Below are 22,361 nucleotides of genomic sequence, written 5' to 3' on the forward strand. Positions count from 1 at the left end.
ATTCACTATATTTGTTAAAAGTCTAGATAATTTTCTGATTAACCCTCAGGGAGATGTAATTTTGAAAAACAGAAGAAGAAGCACCAGACGGCATGGAATACCAACTATGCACCCTCAAATACGTCATAAGTATTTCTGTTCTCTTTCTACATATGGTTTCCCAGACTGAAGTATGTGGTTCTATTGTGGAGTGGGACATGATGGTAAGCATAGAATGGCTCAGGTTGGAAAGGGCCTTAAAGTTCATCTAACTTTAACCTCCCAAATCTGTGTTTTTCTACCTGAATTACTGTTAAAATGATCTGCATAATACTTGTTTCTTATAAGACTGCAGCCTATCACTTCCTTCAGCATTAGCATCCAGAGGGTTCAGGTACATAACAGTAGGCATTCATAAAGACCTGGGGCCTGCTCAGTGCCATCAACAGAAGAAAGGTCCTTAATTGCTTGGAGAACAAAGAGACTTTGGGTATCCCATTGATGTCCAATAGTGGACTATGATGTGTAGTCTGACATCCAAGACAAAGCAAAACAAACAAAAAAGAAGAGTTGTAAATCAAGAAGGCATGATAAATATTGCCAATTTATAGTCAGAAATTCAATAGTTAGGGCATTATACAGTGTTAGAGATGCCATACTCTGTGGGAAAAGGTTCAGACCTATGTAATTTTAATTTGTATGGTTAAGAGACAATGGAGTTACAACTATCTATCTTCTTTCATGCACAGGTTGCCCCAAAAAACTTCATGTTTTTGGCAAGGGGAAACTTCTCAAGAGAACTCACAGCATATGCTTTTAGTTCTAATAACAGTCTAAGACAGACAGTTTAGGAACTTGGTATTTTTCTTGCTCAACTTAAATCTTAAAAAGTTTTTAAGAAATATCTTTTTGACTTGGTAACAAGGCATTTAGATTTGCAGGCATTAAAATTACTACTTTTTTTTTTTTTCTATAACATATGCAATATAGATGATATTTGACAAATATAGTGAGATATTATTGTACTGTAACACAGTGAAAAGAAGGGACAGGATTGGTAAATAGAGAAAAAAAAAAGTTTATGTTATAAATGTTTATTAAATTCTCACATATTTTCTTATACTTTTTGTCTTCCAAACTTGACTGAATGTAAATGCATGAGGTATGTTCATGACCCACTAACTTATAGAATGACCTAACACTTAATGAATTCATTCAAAATCAAATACACAGAGAGAAGGTCTGTTCTCCATGTACTCCACTCTCAGCCATAGTCTGTTTCCAGTAATCCAAATTCACTTATCTTTCCACTTCTACACTCCAGTGAAATTTCAAGACAGGATCTGAATTTTATTTATTTGTTTATTTATTACCTGTGGATAGAAGTCCAAGTGTTCTAGTAAATGTAGATCCAACAGACTTTGTAAAGAAGCAGATTTTTTCCTGTTACCTCTATGTTAACACCTGTGTTATGGAAGTTGTACAATATCCAGATTGCTGACTGTTATGTGGGTTATGGAGAACATCTGACCAAGGAGCAATCTCTGCTGTTCTTAGGAAGAATCTTGAGAGCTATATCTTTTTCTTAATTTCTTTCTCCCTCTAATTCCCCTCTTCTCTTTAAATTCCATATGTTTTTTTATTGTCATGATATGCCATATAATGTCTAATGAGTACATAAAAGAGATGGACACATCTTTCAATAAACTCTGTATAAGAGCATTGTGATATTAAACCTATCAGCTATTTTCCTTTCTGCTATTATGGTTAACAAGATATCTCCAATAGTAAATGGGAGTGTTTGGTAGCTGTTTCTGTAATACTGCCAATATATGCCCTTTCATTATGTATGCTTCTGTTAGCAAATAGATGGACAAATTCTGAAAAGGCTTCATTACTGTCTAAAATGTCTCCATTAACATCCCCAAAAGGATTTATTTCTCCTTTATTTTCCTAATATTATCTGCTTCCAAATTCAATTATTCTCTCTTCTGTCAAGCTGAATTCAGAAACTGTCTTCAGAAAAGCAGCAAAGGATAGCATTTATAAGGAATCCAGTACAGCTTTCTACTTCATGCATGGTTAAGGGGCAGGATCCGGAAAACACCTGGGCTGTTTACTTCTGATTTATTTCTAAGTATTTATTTTCCTATTATACCCCTGAATCTGGAGCAGGTCTTGCAGGAAATTTTCATTAAATTATAATTTTAGACAGGTGACAAATAATTATGAGACATTCATTCTTGCCTTTGTGAAAACAGAGACCTAGAAACTATCATTTAAATGAATACTGTATTTTGGCAACATGACAGTATGTCTTCACAGACTGGGGGTGCACAGGCTGAAACTCCTTGCATTTTTATTTTCACTGGTTTAAAGTACACATTATATGAACTGACTTCATTGTAGATCTGATGAAAAGCAAGAACATATTGAGGAAATCCCATGTACAGTGCTACCCTACTGTGCTACTACCAGACTAGAAAGGAACACCTCTTCTTTCTTTTAGACTTAATCTGAGTTCTAGATAAATAAAATGCAAGATGATCCTAACAATTTTCAGAATGAATCAACTATAAACAACTATTAAAAACAAAATAAAATAAGCTTTCCTGCTATAATTTTCAACAACAAAGACAAAAGAAAGTAAGAGAGAAAGAGGGAAAGAGAGAAAGAAAGAGGGAAAGAAAGAAAGGATGAGGGAAGGAAGCAAGGGATGAGGGAAGGAAGGAAGGAAGGGATGAGGGAAGGAAGGGATGAGGGAGGGAGGGAGGGAGGGAGGGAGGAAGGAAGGAGGGAAGGAAGGAAGGAGGGAAGGAAGGAAGGAAGGAAGGAAGGAAGGAAGGAAGGAAGGAAGGAAGGAAGGAAGGAAGGAAGGAAGGAAGGAAGGAAGGAAGGAAGGAAGGAAGGAAGGAAGGAAGGAAGGAAGGAAGGAAAATACGCAGTGTACAAGTGCTTTTTTAATTCCCCCCATGTGGCTGGGTTCGCTCAGATTTAGTGAGTCTCGAATCCAATACTGGACAACCGGCGACCTCTTTCGGTCAATTAACAAAATGAGCAAGAGGACAAAAGGCTGAAAATCGTTGGTGCTGTCGCCTATCGGGATATTAAGCGAATCTGACCTCTCTTCCAACACCTCATTCATTTTATTTCCCTAGGAAAAGTCTCTATTAACTCTTGCATCACATTATTTACGCATAAAACCTTTTTTTTTTTTTTTTTTTTTTTTGGTCTTTTTAAGTACGGTGTTGCTTTCCAGACAGTATTTTGGAAGGTTGGAAGGTACTGTCTGAACAAAGAATGGAGAAAACAAGCCAGAGCTGATTTTAATGTTCTAAAAAAGATTTGATTTGTAAAAAAGAGCAGATTTGGAGATTCTCAGGGCAGTTCCTTGAGTGATAACATCTCCACTTGAAAACTACACTTTTCCACTTGAATTTAGACACGTGAACAGCTGATGAATTACCGGAAGGTGAACTTCAATGTTAATAACACAGGGGTTAAAAACAGCGTAATGGTTTGGCTCATCATTTCCATGGCAGACAGTATTTGTATACGCCAGTATCTGTAAGCATTATTCGTTTTACTTTGTATACGGAGCAGGCTCCTGTGATAGAAAGGCCATATATGTGCCTACATATATATTTCACCATATCCTTCTGTGTTAGGTCTCAGAAGTGCTGCAGAAAGGATGGTCACAAATTCTTGCATTGGCAATTCAAATTTTCTCCACCAAAGTTAAGCAAAACAAGACAAGCAGAGTGGGGGCAGAGTTTGCACTGGCTACAGAGCGAAAACACATGCAGTGTGCAAAATCGACTGTAGGGCTTGCTTTTTTTTTTTTTTTCTTTTTTTTTTTTTTTCCCACAGACTTATGAGGATGTTGCAATGGAAAGCATTTTCTCGCGGACTGAGGGAAAAGTTTTAAAGAGCTCAGAGAACGCTTTAGGAAGATGGGGGAGCTGCATCCACGGGCCTGGATCACCACGTGTACCGAGTGATCTTGTGCCAGAGAGTAACATCTGTGCAAGCGTGTGTGTGAGGGAAGGCTTTCAGCCCCGAAGCAGGCAGGATTGTAGAGAGGAGCCCAAAAAAGGGCACTGCCCGGGAGCTGTGCTCGTACATCCCCTCCCGGTGCCACGGGGACACAAGTACATACACAGCACTTATCCCCTAAAGAACAAAAAAAAAACAAACACGAAACGCCCCTCACTAAGAAGTGCCCATAAACCCCAGGGACCGCCGCGGGCCCCTCCCCAGCCCCCAGCCCCCAGTGACCGCCGCGGGGCCGCGCCGAGCCCCCGCACTGCCGCCGCGGGGCGCTGCGCGGCCTCGGCGGGGCGGCAGGGAGCGGAGCGGCGCGGGGCGGGGCGGGGCGGGGGGCGGCCGTGCCGATATATGGCAGGGCCGGGCAGCGCCGCCGGACAGATGGGCGCAGAGTCGCGGGGAGCGGAGGCGGGAAGCAGCCAACAAAGAGAATAAAAAAGAAGGGAGCCGTGTTCGCTTTATTTTTATTTTTTTTTCTTAGCCCTCTCACCCTTGCTTTTTTTTAATTTTTTTTTTAATTTTTTTTTCTAAGCATTTTTGAAACAAGTTTTCTTCAGACCGTCTGGGCTTTTTTATTATTATTATTTTGATTATTTTTATTTTATTTTTTTTTTTACTTTTGGAAGCGTTTTTTTTTTTTTTTTCAGTGTTGTGTGTGGAAAAAAAAAAAAAAAGCCATCAACGTTAGTTTCAAGCCAAGTGGTTGAGGCGCTCTGCTGGGCGGAGGGGGGGGATAGGAAGGAAAAGTTGCCTTTGTTGCCAGCGAGTTCTTCTATCACCTTTATGCTACCAAAGGCCGGCGGCTGAAGAGAGAGAGGGGTCGGTGCGAGCGTGCTGCGGGCACCGCTTCCTCCCCTCGCGCCGGCCGGGCTGCGAGAGGCCGCTGCCTTTACCTGCCCCGCAGCTCCGGGCGAGGAGCGGCGGCCGGCGCTGCCGCCCCGAGTCCCGTGAGCGGCGCAGCCCGGGGCGCTCCCCCCGGGCCGAGCTGCGCGGGGGCGCCTCCCGGCGGCCCCGGTTGCCATGGTGCCGCGGCCCGGCGTGCTGTGGGCAGTGGCGGCGGCGGCGCTGGCGCTGCTAGGCCGTCGGGCGGCGGCCGCGCTGGCGCTGGCGGGGCCGGTGGTCCGCTGCGAGCCCTGCGACGCGCGGGCGCTGCAGCAGTGCAAGCCCCTGCAGCCCGACTGCGCCGAGCGGGTGCGGGAGCCCGGCTGCGGCTGCTGCCTCACCTGCGCCCTGCGCCTGGGGCAGCCCTGCGGGATCTACACGGAGCGCTGCGGCGCCGGCCTCAGCTGCCAGCCGCAGCGGGAGGAGGCGCGGCCGCTGCAGGCGCTGCTGGAGGGCCGCGGGCTCTGCACCAACGCCACGGGGGACGGCAAGCTGCGGGCCTTCGTGCTGCCCGGGCCGCTGGCTGAAGGTAAGCGGCTGCTTCATTCTTTCTTCGGGAAGTTACAAAGTAACCACGCGCGCCGGGGAGGTCGGGCAGCCAGGGCTGGGGTCGCTTTTGAAGGAGGGATGCTCTTTTTTTTTAGTTTATTTTACCCCAAAGGATGAGGGAGGTGAACCTCTTGTGTCTCTTACTATCGTTATTTATTTATTTTTTTATCTTCACCCCTGGTGCTGTGAAGTAATCCTTCGCGAAAGAGGCAAAGTTGCTCTTTCTGAGAGCAGTTTGGGGGAGGGAAGGCGTGTGCTCCTCGCTTGGGTCGTGAGTCTGCCCAGTTGAAGAGGAGACAGTGTAATCCTTGAGATTTGTGCCCGGTGTTCCTGGAAAGAGGGTGCGAGAAAACTAGAGAGTGTGGGCTAGCTCTTGTGCTGCAGCGTGATTACACCAGGGCAGTGATAAGCCCAGGAATTAAAAAAAAAAAAAAAAAAAAAAAAAAAAAAAAAAAAAAATTATGTTTTCCTGGCCCTTGAAGGTGGTTGTTCAGAACAAAGCATTTGCACAGCAGTGTTTAAGAGGATGTTGTTTTTCCCTGCATTGCAAATAAACCTTCAGACAAACGAAGGCTTTCCCGTACCTCTTACATATCTTGTAAATGAGACGTTCACCGAGCAGGTTCTGTTTGGTTTGAAGAGGAAGGGACAGCTGGAAAAAGTTCTGTTAGCATGCATATTTGGAAACTTTAGAGGCAGGAAAAATTGGGATTCGGATCAAGAAAACTCAGCCCTGTGCAAACATTTCATTAAACTGTTTGTTAGCCAACAGCAAGTATGTTAACATTTATTTAATAGAAAAGTGTGTCAAAAGGCTTTCCACTGTTTGCATTTTTAAAAAGCCAGGAGTTTTTCTGCTAGGTTACAGGGACTCTTTGGCTGGCCTTTCCTTAGCTGAGGAAGTGGCACCAGTGTTCCAGTTAACTGGCTGCTATGAGACTAAGAGATGCCTTATTATAATTATTTATGTGCTGTTCCCAGGCTGTTCATACTTTAAATGAGCGAGAGTTCAGAGGTACTCACTGCAGTTTTAAATCTCATTGGAACATGGAACAGCTTCCTTCATCACATGAACTTGGCTTTGACTATTCATCCTTCAAATGAATTGAAAACGGAGGGAGTCTCCTCGATACGTGAGACTTGGCAGTGTTTCGTGGAGGGGCAGTGCTTTTAACAATGACTGTTAGAGGAGGGGAAAGACAGAGCTGAATGTTGGTTCCCTGATGAAAATATTTCCATTTTCAGGCTAAATAGTCAGAATGCTGAGTTCCTGTTTTTGCATTCTTGGCGCAGGAAGAATTCCTGTTTTGAAGTCAGTAGGAGCTTTGATTGCTTAAAAAGTGCAAAGTAGGTCTCTACAGCTCACATTCAAGGCATGAAGGTTGAAAATTCAGGGTGCAAAAAAGAAGTATTATGCTGAACCTGTGTGTACACATAGTACCTGCCTCCTCGTGGGTAACGCTCCAGTTTCAGCTCTAAATCTGAAGCTTGGGAACTAAGGTTGTGGCATGGTGCCCTCCCTCCCTGAGCAGGATCACACCTCCCTTTCATGTAGCTTTGTCCTGCGTTATGTGCTATACTTTTGGTCTTCACTAGAAATTGCTAGAAATCAGTGTGGATGGTGTGTATTGCAGGAACTTCTTAATGCCAACTAAAGTAGGCCACTGACTTTACAATTCAGGTTTTGGCACACAAAAGTCTGAAGTATTACTGTTCATATACAAACCTTCTAATCTGTTCTTGAAAGAGAAGAAGCAACTTTTGTAGCAGTTCTGTTTCCATTACAACAGGATGTAGAGGTACCATGGCACCAACTTTTGTAGAATTGAGTTAATGGAATATGCTTTACCATTTAAAGTGTGGCGTTATGACCATTCTGAATTCAAGTGTAAGAAATTCTGTCAATATGTGGTGGTCTATACAAACTGTGAAATGATCAGCATGCTGATTACTCAATGCACATTAAGAATACTTTCTACTTTTTTTATAGTAAGTAAACCTAAAAAAAAATGGACAGATGAGAAAACACAGTAGTCACAGTACTTATATCTAGAAGATTTAGGTTTATAACATTTTATTGTCATTTATTGCAAAATTCACTGAGAATGTGGAAAAAAAAATACCACTGTTTAAAAACAGGACATTAAACCACCAAAAATATGTTCAAATACTGCTGAGAGTCTGAGTTAAACCCACAAAAGCCAGGAAATTTAGACTTAAGACTTGAACTTCCTTAATCCATTTGCACTGGGAGTTGGATTTTCCCGGTCAATTATGTTCATTGCCAGCAGTGGCTACACTAAAACCACCAGTACCAAGATGTTAACTCTGATCCCGCCGCCTCCTCCTTGTTTTCCTCCTCAGTTCCTGTGTATGGCCAGTGCCAGGATACTGTATGTGTTGAAATAACGAGACTCAAATGAGCTATGTGAACATGGCCTTTCAGTTTTAGCACTAAATTTCTTGGCTTTTGTGGTTTTCCAGTGAGCCGTCAAGTATAATTTTAATACAGATTTTCAGGATGCTTCTTGCACATCAGTTATCATTATGTGCTCACAATGTGATTTCCTTAAAGGGAAAAAAATAAAAAATTAAAAGAGAAAAAAAGTGGCCAGCAGCCAAGGCACCAAAACGCAGCAACTAGTGGGACTTAGCTGACAGTAGCAGGAGTATCCAGACTTGAAAAATTCCATGGAGGAAATGCAGCCAGTTACAGTTACATTGCAAGAGTCTTCTAAGAGAGAAATGCTGTGTAGACAAATACCTCAGAAGGTACAGGAACGCTGGGCTTATGCAGTATTTTGGAAAAAATAATCCTGTAGTTTCCTGTAGGTTTCTCCTGTAGTTTTGTGGATGATAGTTTAATGAAAAAATATTTTTGAAACTCATAATGAAAGTAGATGTTTGTCCTGTGACACCACTACAGAATGAATGGTAATTTTTTTATCCACTACCCCAAAATATATTTTATACAACTAGAAATATTTTTGAATTTAATAGTAGAGGAATGAAAATGTGCTATTTTTTTTTTCTTTCCTGTTATGTATGTGGAATAAAACTAAGAGAGAAAAACAGCGTTAAAAATAGTTAATTAGAACCATCAAACTCAGCATGGTAGAATTTTTTATTAACGCTTTTTTTTTTTAATTTACTCTCTTGGGGAAGATGAAGAGTTGCTCTCCATCCAATAACATACTCGTGTTAGCTGTATTAAATTAAAGTTGTTTAAATCTGTTCTGCGTCAGAAGTACATGATTTGAATGCTCTGCACGACCCATGTTGGTCAGGCTGCTAACAGAGCTCTGACTCAGGGCCAGGTGCTGGCAGGGCTCCACACCTGGCAGACCTGCCTCCTCCTGCCGGGAAGGGAAACCAGCAAAAAAAAAATGAGGAGTGAGAAACTTGGGCGGTAGTGGTTTGCAAATAGTTTGAAATGAAGTGAACGTAAATACTTTTCAAGTGATTAGCAAGGCAGGGTGTACATTCATAGGCACCTAGCACAGGTGGTGGAATGGTATACTTGAAAGGCTCACTAGGACTGAAGAGATTTTTCAGTTAGAAAATTCACTGCAGTTCTTTACACATAGCCTATAGACTTCCTGATGCATGCAGAATACTTAATTGCTCGTGTTTTTATATAAGATTTTTGTACAGAAAAACTAAAGATGTAGAGTAGTCTAGTGGTCTGTTGCCCTTCCAGACTCAGCTGGCGGTTGACTAACTTTGTTTCTTCACTGAATTTGTTCTTTTCATAGGAAATTCCAGTGATTCAGAAGAAGACAGGAGTACCAGTAGCATAGAAAATCAGGCCATCCCAAACTCCCACAGGGTGCCAGATTTGAAATTGCATCCACCGCACATCAAAATAGATATCATCAGGAAAGAGCAAGCCAAAAATACACAGCGCTATAAAGTGGAATATGATTCACAGAGTACCGATACACTGAACTTCTCTTCCGAATCCAAACAAGAAACTGAATATGTAAGTGCTTTTATAAAAGCTAAGAGATTTCACTGCATGTATATGCCTTTGTGTGTATGTGCATGTTGTGCATTTGACAAGATAAATAAAAATGGTTATTGTTGTACCTATTTAGGGTATTCTGGCCGTTTGGCCAATACAACTGTTGGATCTGCAAATGCAGATAAGCAGCTGACCAAACAGATCATGTTCAGAAGACACAGAGGCCTAATGCACTGGTGTTTACATTGATTTTAATGTAATTTTCACTGTGTCAGCTCTTGGCAAAAAATCTTGTTTCCACATGTTTCTATGAGTGTTTTCTGTGACATGTTTAGTAGTGTCATTATTTGGTAAACTTGGTTGCAAACAGCATTATTGGGTTGCAAAACAATGGAAAAAAGGAAGACGTTTGACGTTCAGTGTGGTGGTATTGTGTTCATACTCCATGAAGCAAATCAAGGGGGATGACTTAGCTTCAGCTGAAACTAAGTCTCAAGTCATTATTTCTATGACGTGCTGAACACCACCTCCACTTGCAGTAGTTGTTTAGTGCCACTGCATAAATGTAATGGTTCACAGCACACAAGCTGCTATTGCTTCCAGCTTACTGTGCCCAGTAGAAAGAGTATTTGCAGGGCAGCCAGAATGTGGTGAATCTGATGGGACAATAATTCCTGTTTGTGCATTTCTTGACTGCTGGCATGGTGGTTATCCTTGTGCCTGTGCCAGCTGACTTAAAAATATGGATGGATATATTTTGGCATCTCATCAAAACAGTTGTGGTGAAACCAGACAAGGCTTCCTACCTGCAAGAGAAGGTTTTGAGACCTGTGAGGTGGAAAGCTGTGTCTGAAGAGTGTGTGGCCTCCAAGTTAACACAGTTGTTTGTTCAGTTTGTCATTGATGTCCAGCTGTCTAGTAAAAACACTTAAGTATCCAAGTTTTAGCATGCCTTCTTCCCCAAAACTTGAAATAAACCTCTTCCAGTAAAATAATGAGCGTTTGTAGCTCTGAGGAAATAGGGTTCTGGCCTTAACTAGGATAAATGTTTCACGTACATGATAATCAGGCCCTGTGTGTAAAGGCACACTGATTTACTAAATCTGCGTATATCTGTAGGAACTGGAACCAGAACCAGGTCCATTTGAGGCAGGTACCTCTGCAAGCAAATGCCATTATGCCCATGTCTACGTCTTAGCTTTAATATTCATCCTTTTACTTTTGAAACCTACTTCAAGATAATAGTTAAAAAAGGCTGTTGCTCTTTTTGTAGGCCTAACTCAAAACTAACTCCAAAACTAACTCAAAAAATCTTTGTGTGTGTTATTTGTAGTTGGTGTCTGAACCATTTATTTAAGGAGTTGCCAATAAAAGCACCAATTTAAATAGCTTGTTTAGAGCTTGTGAGATTGATACTGAACAAAAATGTATGAAAGCAGCAAGGAAGATCTTTGCTTACCAAAAATTTATTTTTTAAACTTCAGCAGAGCTGTGGAGTCTGTATGCTTTCAGACACTCACATGAAAGGCACTTCATATCAACAAACTTAACATTTATGCTTGCAAGTAGTAATACATTACTTCACTAATTAAGAATTGTACTAGTGGGTCTTTGTGTTGATAGAACAACTTAAATGTTTTAAACCCCTGCAACTGTGGAAAAGAACTTTTTGGGGTGTCTATTGAAGAATCAGGCTAGTGAATTGAGTCAGTAATGTGCTCAGAGCAGCATGTAGCTAAACACAGAGTATGTAGAGGCTGTGATTCTTGAATTCTGATCCTTCTGCTGATACTGGCTGCCTTCTTGGCCTCTGGCAAAACTTGAACTCTTCTACTCCTGGATTTCTGGCTGTAAAATTGGTCTGGTAACATTTTATACTGTACCCTAAAGGCCTGCAATGAGAAACAATTAGTTTGGTGTTTGAGACATGCTTTTAGAAGTGGTTCTGGAAGTTTTTATGTCATTGTATTAGAGCTAATCCACACTACACCATTGTCTTCCTTTTGCATATGGAGAAACTGGTGCAAAAAGTTATGTACTTATCTACCGAAAATGCTGTGTGCAACCATTCATTTGCATGGGTGCATACATTTGGTCCAGCTGAAATTTGGAATTGTTGTCCAAAGTTCCAATATATTTATAAAGGCATATACAGTATGCCAAACTGCGTGTTTTCAATTTAATCCATTGCATTCAAGTCTTTAAATCTAGCAGAATCACAGAAATAAAATGACGTTAGTGAAGATTTACAAAGCAGTTTGTTCTCAATTGTCTGCTTTCTTTTCCCACTTGGTGAGGATCAGCTTTTCACAATATATGTTATATATGACTGATTTACGTAATGGTCAAGTCTTCCTTACAGCTGTAATTTCAGCTGGAAATGTTAGTCTGTTTGCAAGCATGGCATAGGGCCTTCAGTGCTTAGAAATCAGTTTTGTCTTGAATAATGTCAGAATTTCATCTGTGATTGTTTTGCTTTTTGACATTTCTTTTAATAGATTTGTTTTTGTGATTCTTACCCTTTGCAGATTTATTAACTCTTCTGTGAAGAACAGGATTTGTAAATGAAATTTCATATATGTTTTTTCAAATGTGCTCACTAACAGGGTCCTTGTCGTAGAGAAATGGAAGACACTTTAAATCACCTAAAGATCCTGAATGTCCTGAGTCCCAGGGGTTTCCATATTCCAAATTGTGACAAGAAAGGGTTCTACAAGAAAAAGCAAGTAAGTACAGTGTCTTGAGCATTTCAGTGAATACATTTCACTTATTCTGTGTTGCTGTTGAAGGATCTTGCCAGCAAAGTGCATTATATATATATTTTATATATCACTTTAAAAAGAAGCTAGTTTAATCCCAATTTTAGGTCCTGATCTGATACTGTTGAACTTTGTCAAATGGGGATAATGTTTTTATTTTCTGTTGGTTATGACAGCAGATTAATTTGAGAAACTTCCAACTTAATCACACACAGGTTGGCCAGTGTCCTAGATACTAATGCCCTTCAGTTTAAAAAAAGCAATGCCTCTGTAATAACCCACAGAGCTAAATGTTGCAGTTGCCATATGACTGCAATAGATCAATGCTTTGAATTGTAAATAGATGCTTGAAAGTTCCTAGAAGAACTGTGTTGGTTTATATTACAAAAAGCAATTTGAGAAAAGCATGTGTCTGTCCTTTATGCACTACACAGATCATTTCCAAAATCCAGGTCATGTTATCATGGAAGTTATACATCTAGTAGTTATTCTGTAGCAAGGTTGGCTCCTCAGCCCACTCCTCTTTTTTTCCTCCTCTTTTTTTTTTTTTTTTTTCTCTCTTTGCAAATGCAGACCTATGCGGAAGGTATATACATGTATGCAATACATTCATGCTCTAAAGCAGCATTCTCCATTTGGTACTACCCTTGAAGCTTATTCAAGAACTTGCAGAATTGCAAGACATAACATTTTTTCTTTGTATGCACATTTCATCTAATACAATTGTTTAGATAGTGACCTATCTCCAAATGTATTTCTTGTTATAGTTCCAAAATTTTCAGAATTCAAAAAAGTCCTTCAGATTTCCTTCAAGGCAAACTCTGTAAGGACAGATCTTGTTTGTAGACTATCTTGTTTTTCACATTCGGGTTTACAGAAGTCAGCCTCTTTATGTCTGGTAACCAAGAGTGGCTGACTTAGTGCATTACTGCATAATAGTTCGTTAGTTAGAAGTGAGAGACCAACCTCAGAAGAGGCAACCTTATTTTAAGAGCGGTATCTCCCCATTGTTTGGCTTCCAGCTTTCTTAGAAACAGTCTTAACCTTTCAGGTATTCCCTGGAGCTCTGCAATGAGCTGGCAGTGTCAGGTAGGCTGTTTGAAATAGGGGTGAGGTTTCCAGTGTTCTGACCTTGGCTGCACACTGCCAAATTTGTATTAATTCCAAGCTTTTCCCAGGCAGGTGGTGGTAACTCCCAAGCAGGGTGAGTTTCTTTTTCTTTAGTTTTGAGAACCCACTGTCAATTCATGTCTCACTGCATGTAAATTAGCAGACAGCAGGGCTCAAATCCCAGTCTGCATTCATTCAGGAAATGCCACAGACTGCTGTGTGAACTACTCTGTGGAGCAAGGCAAGGACTGTTTTGTGGCTGTGCCATAGAAGTATTTGCTTAGCTACTTCAGAACAGCATGTCATGTAACTGCACTGAAGATATGCAAGCATCTTGCAGTACTTACCCTCCTCTAGGTATTACAGAAGACCACAGATTGGTATTTACTTTGTTCAGTAGATGTTCCTCTCATCTGTCTTTAGACTTCAAAGTTTTAGCTTTGTCAGCAAAAATGCGGTGGTTTGCACACTGTCCCTAGTGTGTATATATGGTAAATCAGATCCACAGTGAGCACATACTAAAGTGCCTCACTGTACAGTCATGGTTCTCTAACTGAGGCAGAAAAAAAATACGGAGGGGGAAAAATATGGATAGTCTTTTTATGGATACTCTTTTCTAGTCTTAATTCCTAGAAGTTCATTTACTAAAGTAAGGTGTTGGTACAGAGCAAAGACAAGCGTCTGCACAGCATGTAGTCTCCATGTTATCTGGAAACTTTCAAGCTGCTTTAGAAAAGGTTGATATGCTATGTGCAACAGCCCCTCTGGTCAGAAAACATAGATGTTGAAGGAGCACTTTCATACTTGGCCAGTCTTGGCAAGCACTGTGCCAATTTGCACTGCTCCAAGTAGTTTCATGATAGTTTGGGACAGCTCAGAATCTTGTAAGAGATGCCTGAAAATTGAGTCCATATCAGTAAATACAATATGTGTAATGTAGTTTGGGTGCTCTTCCTTAAAATGAATCTTAATCAACCCCTGGCACAAGCCTTCACAGATAGGGCTTACAGAGAGAGGCTGCTTCTCACACTTAGAAAATATAAGACAAAAATAATGTATTTGAGTTACCTTTGTATAATTATCTCCTAGAAAAAAAAAAAAAAGCATCCTTTTTATAAGTGAATGAGTCCTGGTCAGATTGAATCCACTCTCTGCAAGACAGTACAGCAATATCATTTGTTTTTTTTTTCTTTTTGGAGGATCAAAATGAAGGCCTGATTTTGGGAATTGCAGGTGTATTAATTTCCTTCTTTGCTATTATTTGTTCAATCTGTAATTCAATTTTGTCATTACAACAAAATTCCGAAAAAAATGTGTTAGGAAACAGTAAATCCATTGCAAAAAAGGAGCATTTTGAGCACTTTTAATTCTGGAAATGAATGCTAAAAGCACTGCCTAGGATGTTCATGTATATAGAGGTATGATGGTAGGAATCAGGTAAATTATGATTACTCTGGAAACCATGAAAACTCATTCAGGAGGTACTTTGTGTTTTAGTATATTCTGCCTTCCTGGTCACCTGCTCTTGCAGTCGAGTTGAAAGCAATTATTTTTCTTGATATTTGTGGACATCTAGAGAGATTTTTCAGAAGTAACTATAGAGAGTAATTTGCATATGAGCAACAATTTCAAGAACTTAAATTCATCTGTCAAGGTATAACATGAAAATAACTTAAGACCTTGTGTTTATATATAAACTTTGTTAAAATCAAACATTATAAAATTTAGATTTCTTTATCTTAATAAATCACACACATTAGCTTACACTAGTCAAGTATGGTGTATATATAGGTATAGTTACATGAACTAGGTTAATACAGGCATGGTTTTGCCTCAGGCATGCGAAGAAAGTTTTGATGGAATTATAATTATTGCCCCATATTTGTATACCAGAACCAGATATTCCTAAATGTGAGCTGGCATTGTTCCACTGAAAACAACTGGGCTTGGCAAGAACCAGCATGGCCTGAGGTGTATGTCAAGGCTGTCTGCACTCTGCTTCAGGAGACCATGGTTGTAGCTCCATGGAGACCTCTGAGCTGATCAGGAATTCAGCAGGATACCATATGCTTTGCTGTGCCCCACAAATGCCTCTGTGGCACTTCTTTGTGGAGGGGAGAGGGGCAGGTGGCATGGGGCTGGCAGCTGGTACTTCTATCAGAAGTAATTATTGACTGCACTGCTTGGGCAGTTTTCCAGCTTTTTGGACTTCTGAAGTCATACAGAAAAGCCTTGAAATTTGTGTGCAGTGTAAAATTCAGAAGAGTGAATACTTTTATCTAAACTTTTTTTCCATATGAATTGTCCAGTATTTCAGTATGGAATGCAAGCTAGCTGTTTCAGGGTAAAAAGCATCACTTTTGAATCAGAAGCACTTTAGTATTGACAGTATGGATGATCAGGTAGTACAAAATAACAGACTGCAAGAGGTAATTTTTCTCGTTTCTTCAGTGACATTTTAGCTGTAAAGCTCTAGCCCAAATAATCCAAGGGTTTCATTTTTTATTTCTTCTAGACAACCTGTTTGGGAAAAAATAGCCATTAGTTTCTGCAGACTGTGCTATAGTTAATTCCAAAAATTGATTATGCAACTGTAAAATGCAATCAAAACCACCAACAACACGCGATAACTTTAATTGATCATTTGTTTTGACAGTGATGCAAGCCTATGAATCAGTCAGAGTTGTGTAACATACTTCATATAGTACTTCTAAAAGGGGAGGCTGTGTTACTATTATTAGTAGAAGTGTAGTTTCATGACCGGAAAAACAGGCCAACAGCCAGAAACCCCGTGCTTTAATTCAGGCCCCATCTGTGCCTCTACTCTTGGGAAAAACAACTCCATAACTGCTGCCTCATTTTCCTTATCTGTAAAACGTAAATCATGCAAAAGCAACTGTTTATGAATTACTCAAAACTGAGCATGAAGGATTTAGTGTGCTAAATGTGAATACCTCTTAAGGTAGAATCCAGTCCACTTACCACCAAAATTTAAGAAACACATCCTCTTGGTGTTGGTGAACTTAGAACAGGCATTCTCAGAAATCGTGAAGAGCACATACAAGTACTAGTCTGGACTTTGAAACAATAAATGATTCTAAAATTTACATTGCTTTTATATTTAAAGATTTGATGCAGGGAAACAACTGACCGAGTGACTAGAATTCAAACACAAGCTAATCATGTAGTTTAGCAAATTATTAATGTAGCTGTCCTCTCAGTAGGCTTGAAATTCTTCATCCTCTCCTATAAAAGCTGATATTCTTCAAGTTAATTTTGTCATCCCACTGGCAGGATTGCCATTCATTTCCATACAGCTAATGCAGAAGGACTGCAGATTCAAAGAGAAGGCATTGTATTATTTCTTCATTAGACTTCCTACTCAAAAATATGTCACAAGGCTAGATTAATTTTCAGTTATGGTGATTAATGTTATTTATTTATATATTTACAAATAAAATAAGCAAGCTGGAAACTTGGGTTTCTGCCAAGACAGTATGTTCAGTGATTGGTGTCTAATGTGTGATCTGCTCTCATCTCTCTTTCACAGCTTCCTAGTGAGAACTGTCTACACTAATCTCTGCTGCCACAAATTAATTGGCTCAGGGACCAACCTGCTGCTGCAGGCAGTCCCAGGAGTGGCCCATATTCACACTTCTTTCTGACATATTGCCCTTTCACCTGAGGTCCTAAACTAGACATCAAAGGGTCAGGCACTTTGTGCAACATGTAAAGCCTAACATTTACTTGATATTTCCTCATGTACCTGTGCTTGGGAAAGACACTTAGCTTTGTGGGCCATTGACAAGGGACAGTAAGACGTATGAAACTCTGGAGAGCAATGCAATGGAGTGATAGTAGCAAAGTTTAACTACCTGGTGGCAAAGCCACAGCTGGTACCCAGTGTAAACTTCTGAAATACCTGAATTGCTCTGATGTCAACTCAGAGCTCATTTACTTTGTTTGTATGATAGCTTTTACAGTATTGAGGAACATATGTGGCTTCAGCGTGTCTAGTCTGTTCTTCCTCCACATGATGGAACAACAGATGAAACACTAATCTTTGAAAAACTCTCTTGGAGTCAGAATTCCTTCTGTCCTGACTAAATGACCTTCTCTGTTAGCATTTGCAGTGAATCCTCCATCATCAAATCTCAGAAACTTCTGTTGTGCCATACTGGAGGCTATGTCTTAGCAAGGAGGTTGACCATTGCAAAACTGTGCTGCGGAGGCATGTGCCTTTTGAGGGAGTGAAAACCTTGCAGTGTTCCAGCAATACTGTTAGGCTGAACTGTGACCAGGATTACACACCAAACGTAACCTGCAGCATCTCTTCTCCTTTAGTTTAGCTTTTACCATTTTTCGTTTCTTGGAGAGACCATTACTTAGTACATGACAGACTTTTTAAATCTACTTTTACTGCATTACTATTTCTAAAGAAGTTCAGCATCTTTGCTTGTTTAATGATAGTTTCAGGTTGGTCACTTTTGTTAATAAATTCCAATAAGCATCTGATTTCTAACATTGATGTAGGTCATAGACTAATATACAAGCAAAGTCATTTATAGCAAAATAGACATGTAAAGTTCTAGTACACCTATCAGTTGTTGAAGTGATAACTACATTAGAGAGGGATTATGTATATGTTAATAAATGTCAATGACAGTATTGAAATTCTTCCAGCAAACAGATGCAAACCAAGGGTATTTATTGCTGCAAGAGCTGTCTTTGACCTGTGCTTTAGTGTAAAACAAATCTGTTGACTTTCTTTTCCAAAGATGGGTCTCAGTCGTCAGTCTGTGCTGTTTTAAGTAGTCCTGGTATTCAATAGACAAAAACTGTGCTGCCTAATTCTGCTGTTTTCTGCTAATTCTCAGAGCAGTTTTATTATGGAATAATTAGATCCAAAGTGCTTGATGGGCAGGCTATTAGACTACTTTTTATTGTAATACTTTGTAGTGGTGTTAAATCTTCAATTTAATTCAAGCAATTCTATCAAATCTTCTGTTTGGTTCTATATATGGCTAGGATATAGCAGTGCAGATATCAAACAAGCAGGAATCCCTACTGTATAATGCTAAGAGTAGAATAAAACAAAAATTATGCTAATTAGGTCCTCCATTCTGTTTCAGTGTCGTCCATCCAAAGGCCGAAAAAGAGGTTATTGCTGGTGCGTGGATAAATATGGACAACCGCTTCCTGGATATGATGGCAAGGGAAAAGGAGACGTCCACTGCTATAACTTGGAAAGCAAATGAGGGCTGGATGCCAGCTCTTCTGGCATCTGTGTGTGGCAGCTGGACCGAGCAGAGGCCTTCGTGGGGCTGGGCAAACACCATGTACTGCATTGCACAAAGAGTTTATGAGCACTGCCTCCTGTGGCAGTTAGGGGAGTAGAGGCCTCTATGGACTCTGCAGCTGCACCCTGCCACTAAAACATGTTGGGCTTTCTACAGAATATGTAGGGAGCTCTGAATTCCCCTGTCAACCTGCACTATTGATACCCAGAGAGAAAGAAAAACACAAGGCACTTCAGAATGGATTCAGGGAGTCTCCACTGACTTTTTAAAGAACGGCCTGTGACCAATTTGATCCCAAAAGATTCTGTTTTTTATTTTAAATAATTTATAAATTGTAAACTTGTAGAGTTGTTAAAGCAAAACAAAAACGCACACATACACACAAAAACAACCCACAAGGATTTAAAGGCTAAGGTTAAGCTTTTTTTTACAGGTCTGATGGGAATCTTCACGGGTAAAAAGTTTTATAAAAATCTCAAAGAACTTTTTAAGAAACATATTTCTAAAATAAATACATGACTATTTTTTTCTGTAAAATATATTATGAATATTCTGTTAGTCTGTAATATAATTGTTTTTAAATAAACTTTATTTAAATGTAACATGTGAATACCAAATATTACACGATAATTCTAGTGTATACTTCTGTATGCAAAGAAAAAGTAAACGTATGGGATGCTTTACAAATATGTATAGATCCATATGCATAAACACTGACCTGTTCTAGGTAACAGAAATGAATTTGTGGAGTGAAGGAGGTGTTTCCAGAAGAGATTAAGTTTCATTATTTGATGTAGGTACAAATATTCTGATAATCTTTTAAATTCTTTTTAATTATTTTACTTTTAATGTACCCATCACTGAATTATACCACTGGAATGAGTAACAGTTGCACTGAAGCTCTCTGTAAAACATTCTTCTATCTGTCCTTTGCTTCATTTAGTGCAACAGAGCTTAAATTTCCTGTTTCCTTCATGCTAACATAGAATATTCATGGACAAAAAATTTCCATTACAGTACCAGCCTTTCTATTTGCTTATTTATTTTTAAAAGCTGTATCTATTCTATGTGGTCTTCATATACTCTGCCAAAGTATGCATTCTGTATGAGGATCTTTTGTTTAAAACAATGCGAACAAGATGGGAGGATTGTGGGCCTCCACAATTGTTGAGACCTGTGTGCTTCACTTATGCTACACACAATTGTTGCTTCCTTTGACTTTGGTAGAAATTATTTGCCTGCATCAAAGCATTAAATAAGATCCATAGGATTTAAATATTTAAATTGTCTGCTAAGATATGTCATTTTAATATGAAGATAAGTGTAATGCTGTTACATAAGGAAGTCTTTGGCAGCATTTTTTTTTTAGGCTGATTGTTTATTGAACTTCATGACAAATTCTGTATGACAGTGAAATCTGGATGAGGAAAGGTGGCCTGTGAAATGTAACATCTCTCTGGAAAGTAATGCCATATTTTGTATATGTATTTATTTATATATTTTATATAAATATTTTATATATTTATATAAATATATAATATATTCTTATATGTGTCACTATAAATGTTTGATGTCACTGTAGAAAAAAGAACCAGCAACACTGTAATTTCCTGTTGGGTTGGGAATTCGATGGAGAGTGATAGCAGTACTCTCATGCAGCTTTCCAGCCATTGGAAACAGTGGTTGTGCTGATGGAGGGGAGACCATGGAGTCAAGGAGCCTGTTCCTCTCCCACCCTGTGAGTTATAGCCACCTGTGTTTCCTGCAATGGCATATGTCTTGAAATTTTATTGTGGAAAGATTTGGATATGCAGCTTGCAGGATCAAGGTAGCTGATCACTATAAATCAAATGTTTAATGCCTTACCCTGAAATGTAGCCCTGTGTGTATTCTGTGCATATTTCTAATTTATATCTAATGAAATAGGTTCACATTGTTAAAACTGAAATTTTAAACCTAAAAGTAATAAGAAAAAGTGTATGTGAGGTGGTGCTTAGTTCAGGTTGATACAGACTTCCTGACAGATAGTTACAGAAAGCTTTGTGAGTTGAAGATTTATTGCAATATTTTTACTGCTAATGCAAATGTAATGCCTGCAAATATTTGTTGGCAAATTAAAATAAATAAATGCTGACTTTTTTTTAATTGTACACCAGTTTATTTCAAATAGTTTCACATGGGGAATAAAATTATATATTTTTTATTTTATTTATATATTTTATTTATATATATTTATATATTTGGGCACATAATATGCAAAAACTAACATTGGGGTCACAAAAGTATGTTATGAGTATTTCACATTTTTTTTTCCTTCACTATTTCATGAGCCTTCTCATAAAAGAAAATGACCTCTCACCAAGGAGGTGGACAGCTGCCTTCCAAACTACATTTGGGAAATCAAGAAATGTTTTAACAGGCTATGGCAGCATTTCTGATTTGTGTTTTTCATTAAAATTATAGCTCTTTATTAAAAATCAAGAAAGACGTGTTGTCTGGTATTGGTCCTTAAGTTAGTTTGTCATGCTTGTTCTCAATAGATGTCCTTAAAACAAATGTCTAAAAATAGCAAATGTTTCTTACCTGTGATTTAAAGCTCCTCCGTATTCAGAAGCTCCCTGTTACGGACACTTCCTTTGTGCATCTGATGCTCCTGGCAACTGGCATTTTTGGTATGAAATGCAAGCTAACTATATTTCCCCATGTAAGAAACAAACATTTTAATTAAGAGGATCAGCAGTGATATTTTTTTTTTTTTTTTTTTTTTTTAACATACCTACTTCTATGAAGACAAGGGCTCAATTCATCAGACAAACTGCATGTCATTCAAAGATTTTTTTTCACGGCTATCGCATTCAAGCTGCAATTCAAATAAATTATTTGTGGGCTACGTTCAAGCAGCAGAATATGTGCAGCATGAAGCAAATGCATGGGTCAGTACCAGTTCAGAAGATCTCTCCTTGCACACACAGATTAGAAATGTTGCCTGTTAAGCGCTACAGTGAGTAGTGGACTTCAGTTTTAGTGACAAATGGAACTTAAGTATTAGAAAAATACCTGCTGTTTTGGTGCCTTTGCTGCCTTCAGCTCAGGTGGTATGGCTTTTTTTTTTTTCCAAGTAAACATTTGATAGCATTTTTCTTAACAAGCTCTTTCAAGAATCTTAGGCAATCCAGGTGAACATTGTGAAGTCTCACAAAAATTCTTGTAACTTAGTTAACATTATTGACATGTTAAATATTTGCACAGGAGGGCACTACAAAAGCTTAACGTATGTACTGCAAAACTCGCTAATTTCTTTTTGAGAATACTTCATCCCTAGATGCTACATGGATGCCTTACGTAGCCCATATTTGTGTGGTATTTGTTTTAACCAGAGTAGTAGTTGCATAAATCCCTCTAATTGACAAGAATGCAAGTTAAAGCTGCCTGCAGGCAGAAACACTATCTTTCAAACTGATTGAGAAAGTTAGCTTTAGTAGATCTACTGTGCTATAGTCTTTTGACCTCAGAATATTCTTTTCCACCTTTATGGCATGCACGCTCTTCAGGGAATAATGGTAGCTATTTGTGCACAGGGGAAAGCACCATAACTCTTCATTGAACTGAGCCCTAAATTAAAGTAACGGTTTTACAAATCTTTTAGGAAATCATTTTTTGGTATCTGTAGATACTCTCTAAAACTGAGTAATCAAGGATGCCTCCACAGAGATTTTACATATTAGCGATACAAATTAAATTATGAAAAGTGCTTAGAAATTTTTGTGGGTG

At 39.2% G+C, this 22,361-nt stretch overlaps 1 protein-coding gene across 1 annotated transcript; it reads left to right on the forward strand.

Annotated features, from left to right (window-relative positions):
• Positions 1-4,344: 4,344 nt before the first annotated feature.
• IGFBP3 (insulin like growth factor binding protein 3) lies at positions 4,345-20,735 on the forward strand. Its single transcript, XM_082752226.1, has 4 exons — positions 4,345-5,437; positions 9,213-9,439; positions 12,028-12,147; positions 18,423-20,735. Exons 1-4 carry the CDS (start codon positions 5,047-5,049, stop codon positions 18,546-18,548), a joined length of 864 nt encoding a protein of 287 aa, XP_082608352.1. The 5' UTR covers positions 4,345-5,046; the 3' UTR covers positions 18,549-20,735.
• The last annotated feature ends 1,626 nt before the right edge of the window (positions 20,736-22,361 follow it).

This window comes from Aythya marila (assembly GCF_965140915.1).
Source record: "Aythya marila genome assembly, chromosome: 2".
Lineage (NCBI taxonomy): Eukaryota > Metazoa > Chordata > Aves > Anseriformes > Anatidae > Aythya > Aythya marila.

Coding starts and splice junctions, on each gene's coding strand:
- IGFBP3 (XM_082752226.1), top strand. CDS start 5,047: ATGGTGCCGCGGCCCGGCGTGCTGTGGGCAGTGGCGGCGGCGGCGCTG. Junction 5,438..9,212: donor GCCCGGGCCGCTGGCTGAAG/GTAAGCGGCTGC, acceptor TTCTTTTCATAG/GAAATTCCAGTGATTCAGAA. Junction 12,148..18,422: donor GGTTCTACAAGAAAAAGCAA/GTAAGTACAGTG, acceptor ATTCTGTTTCAG/TGTCGTCCATCCAAAGGCCG.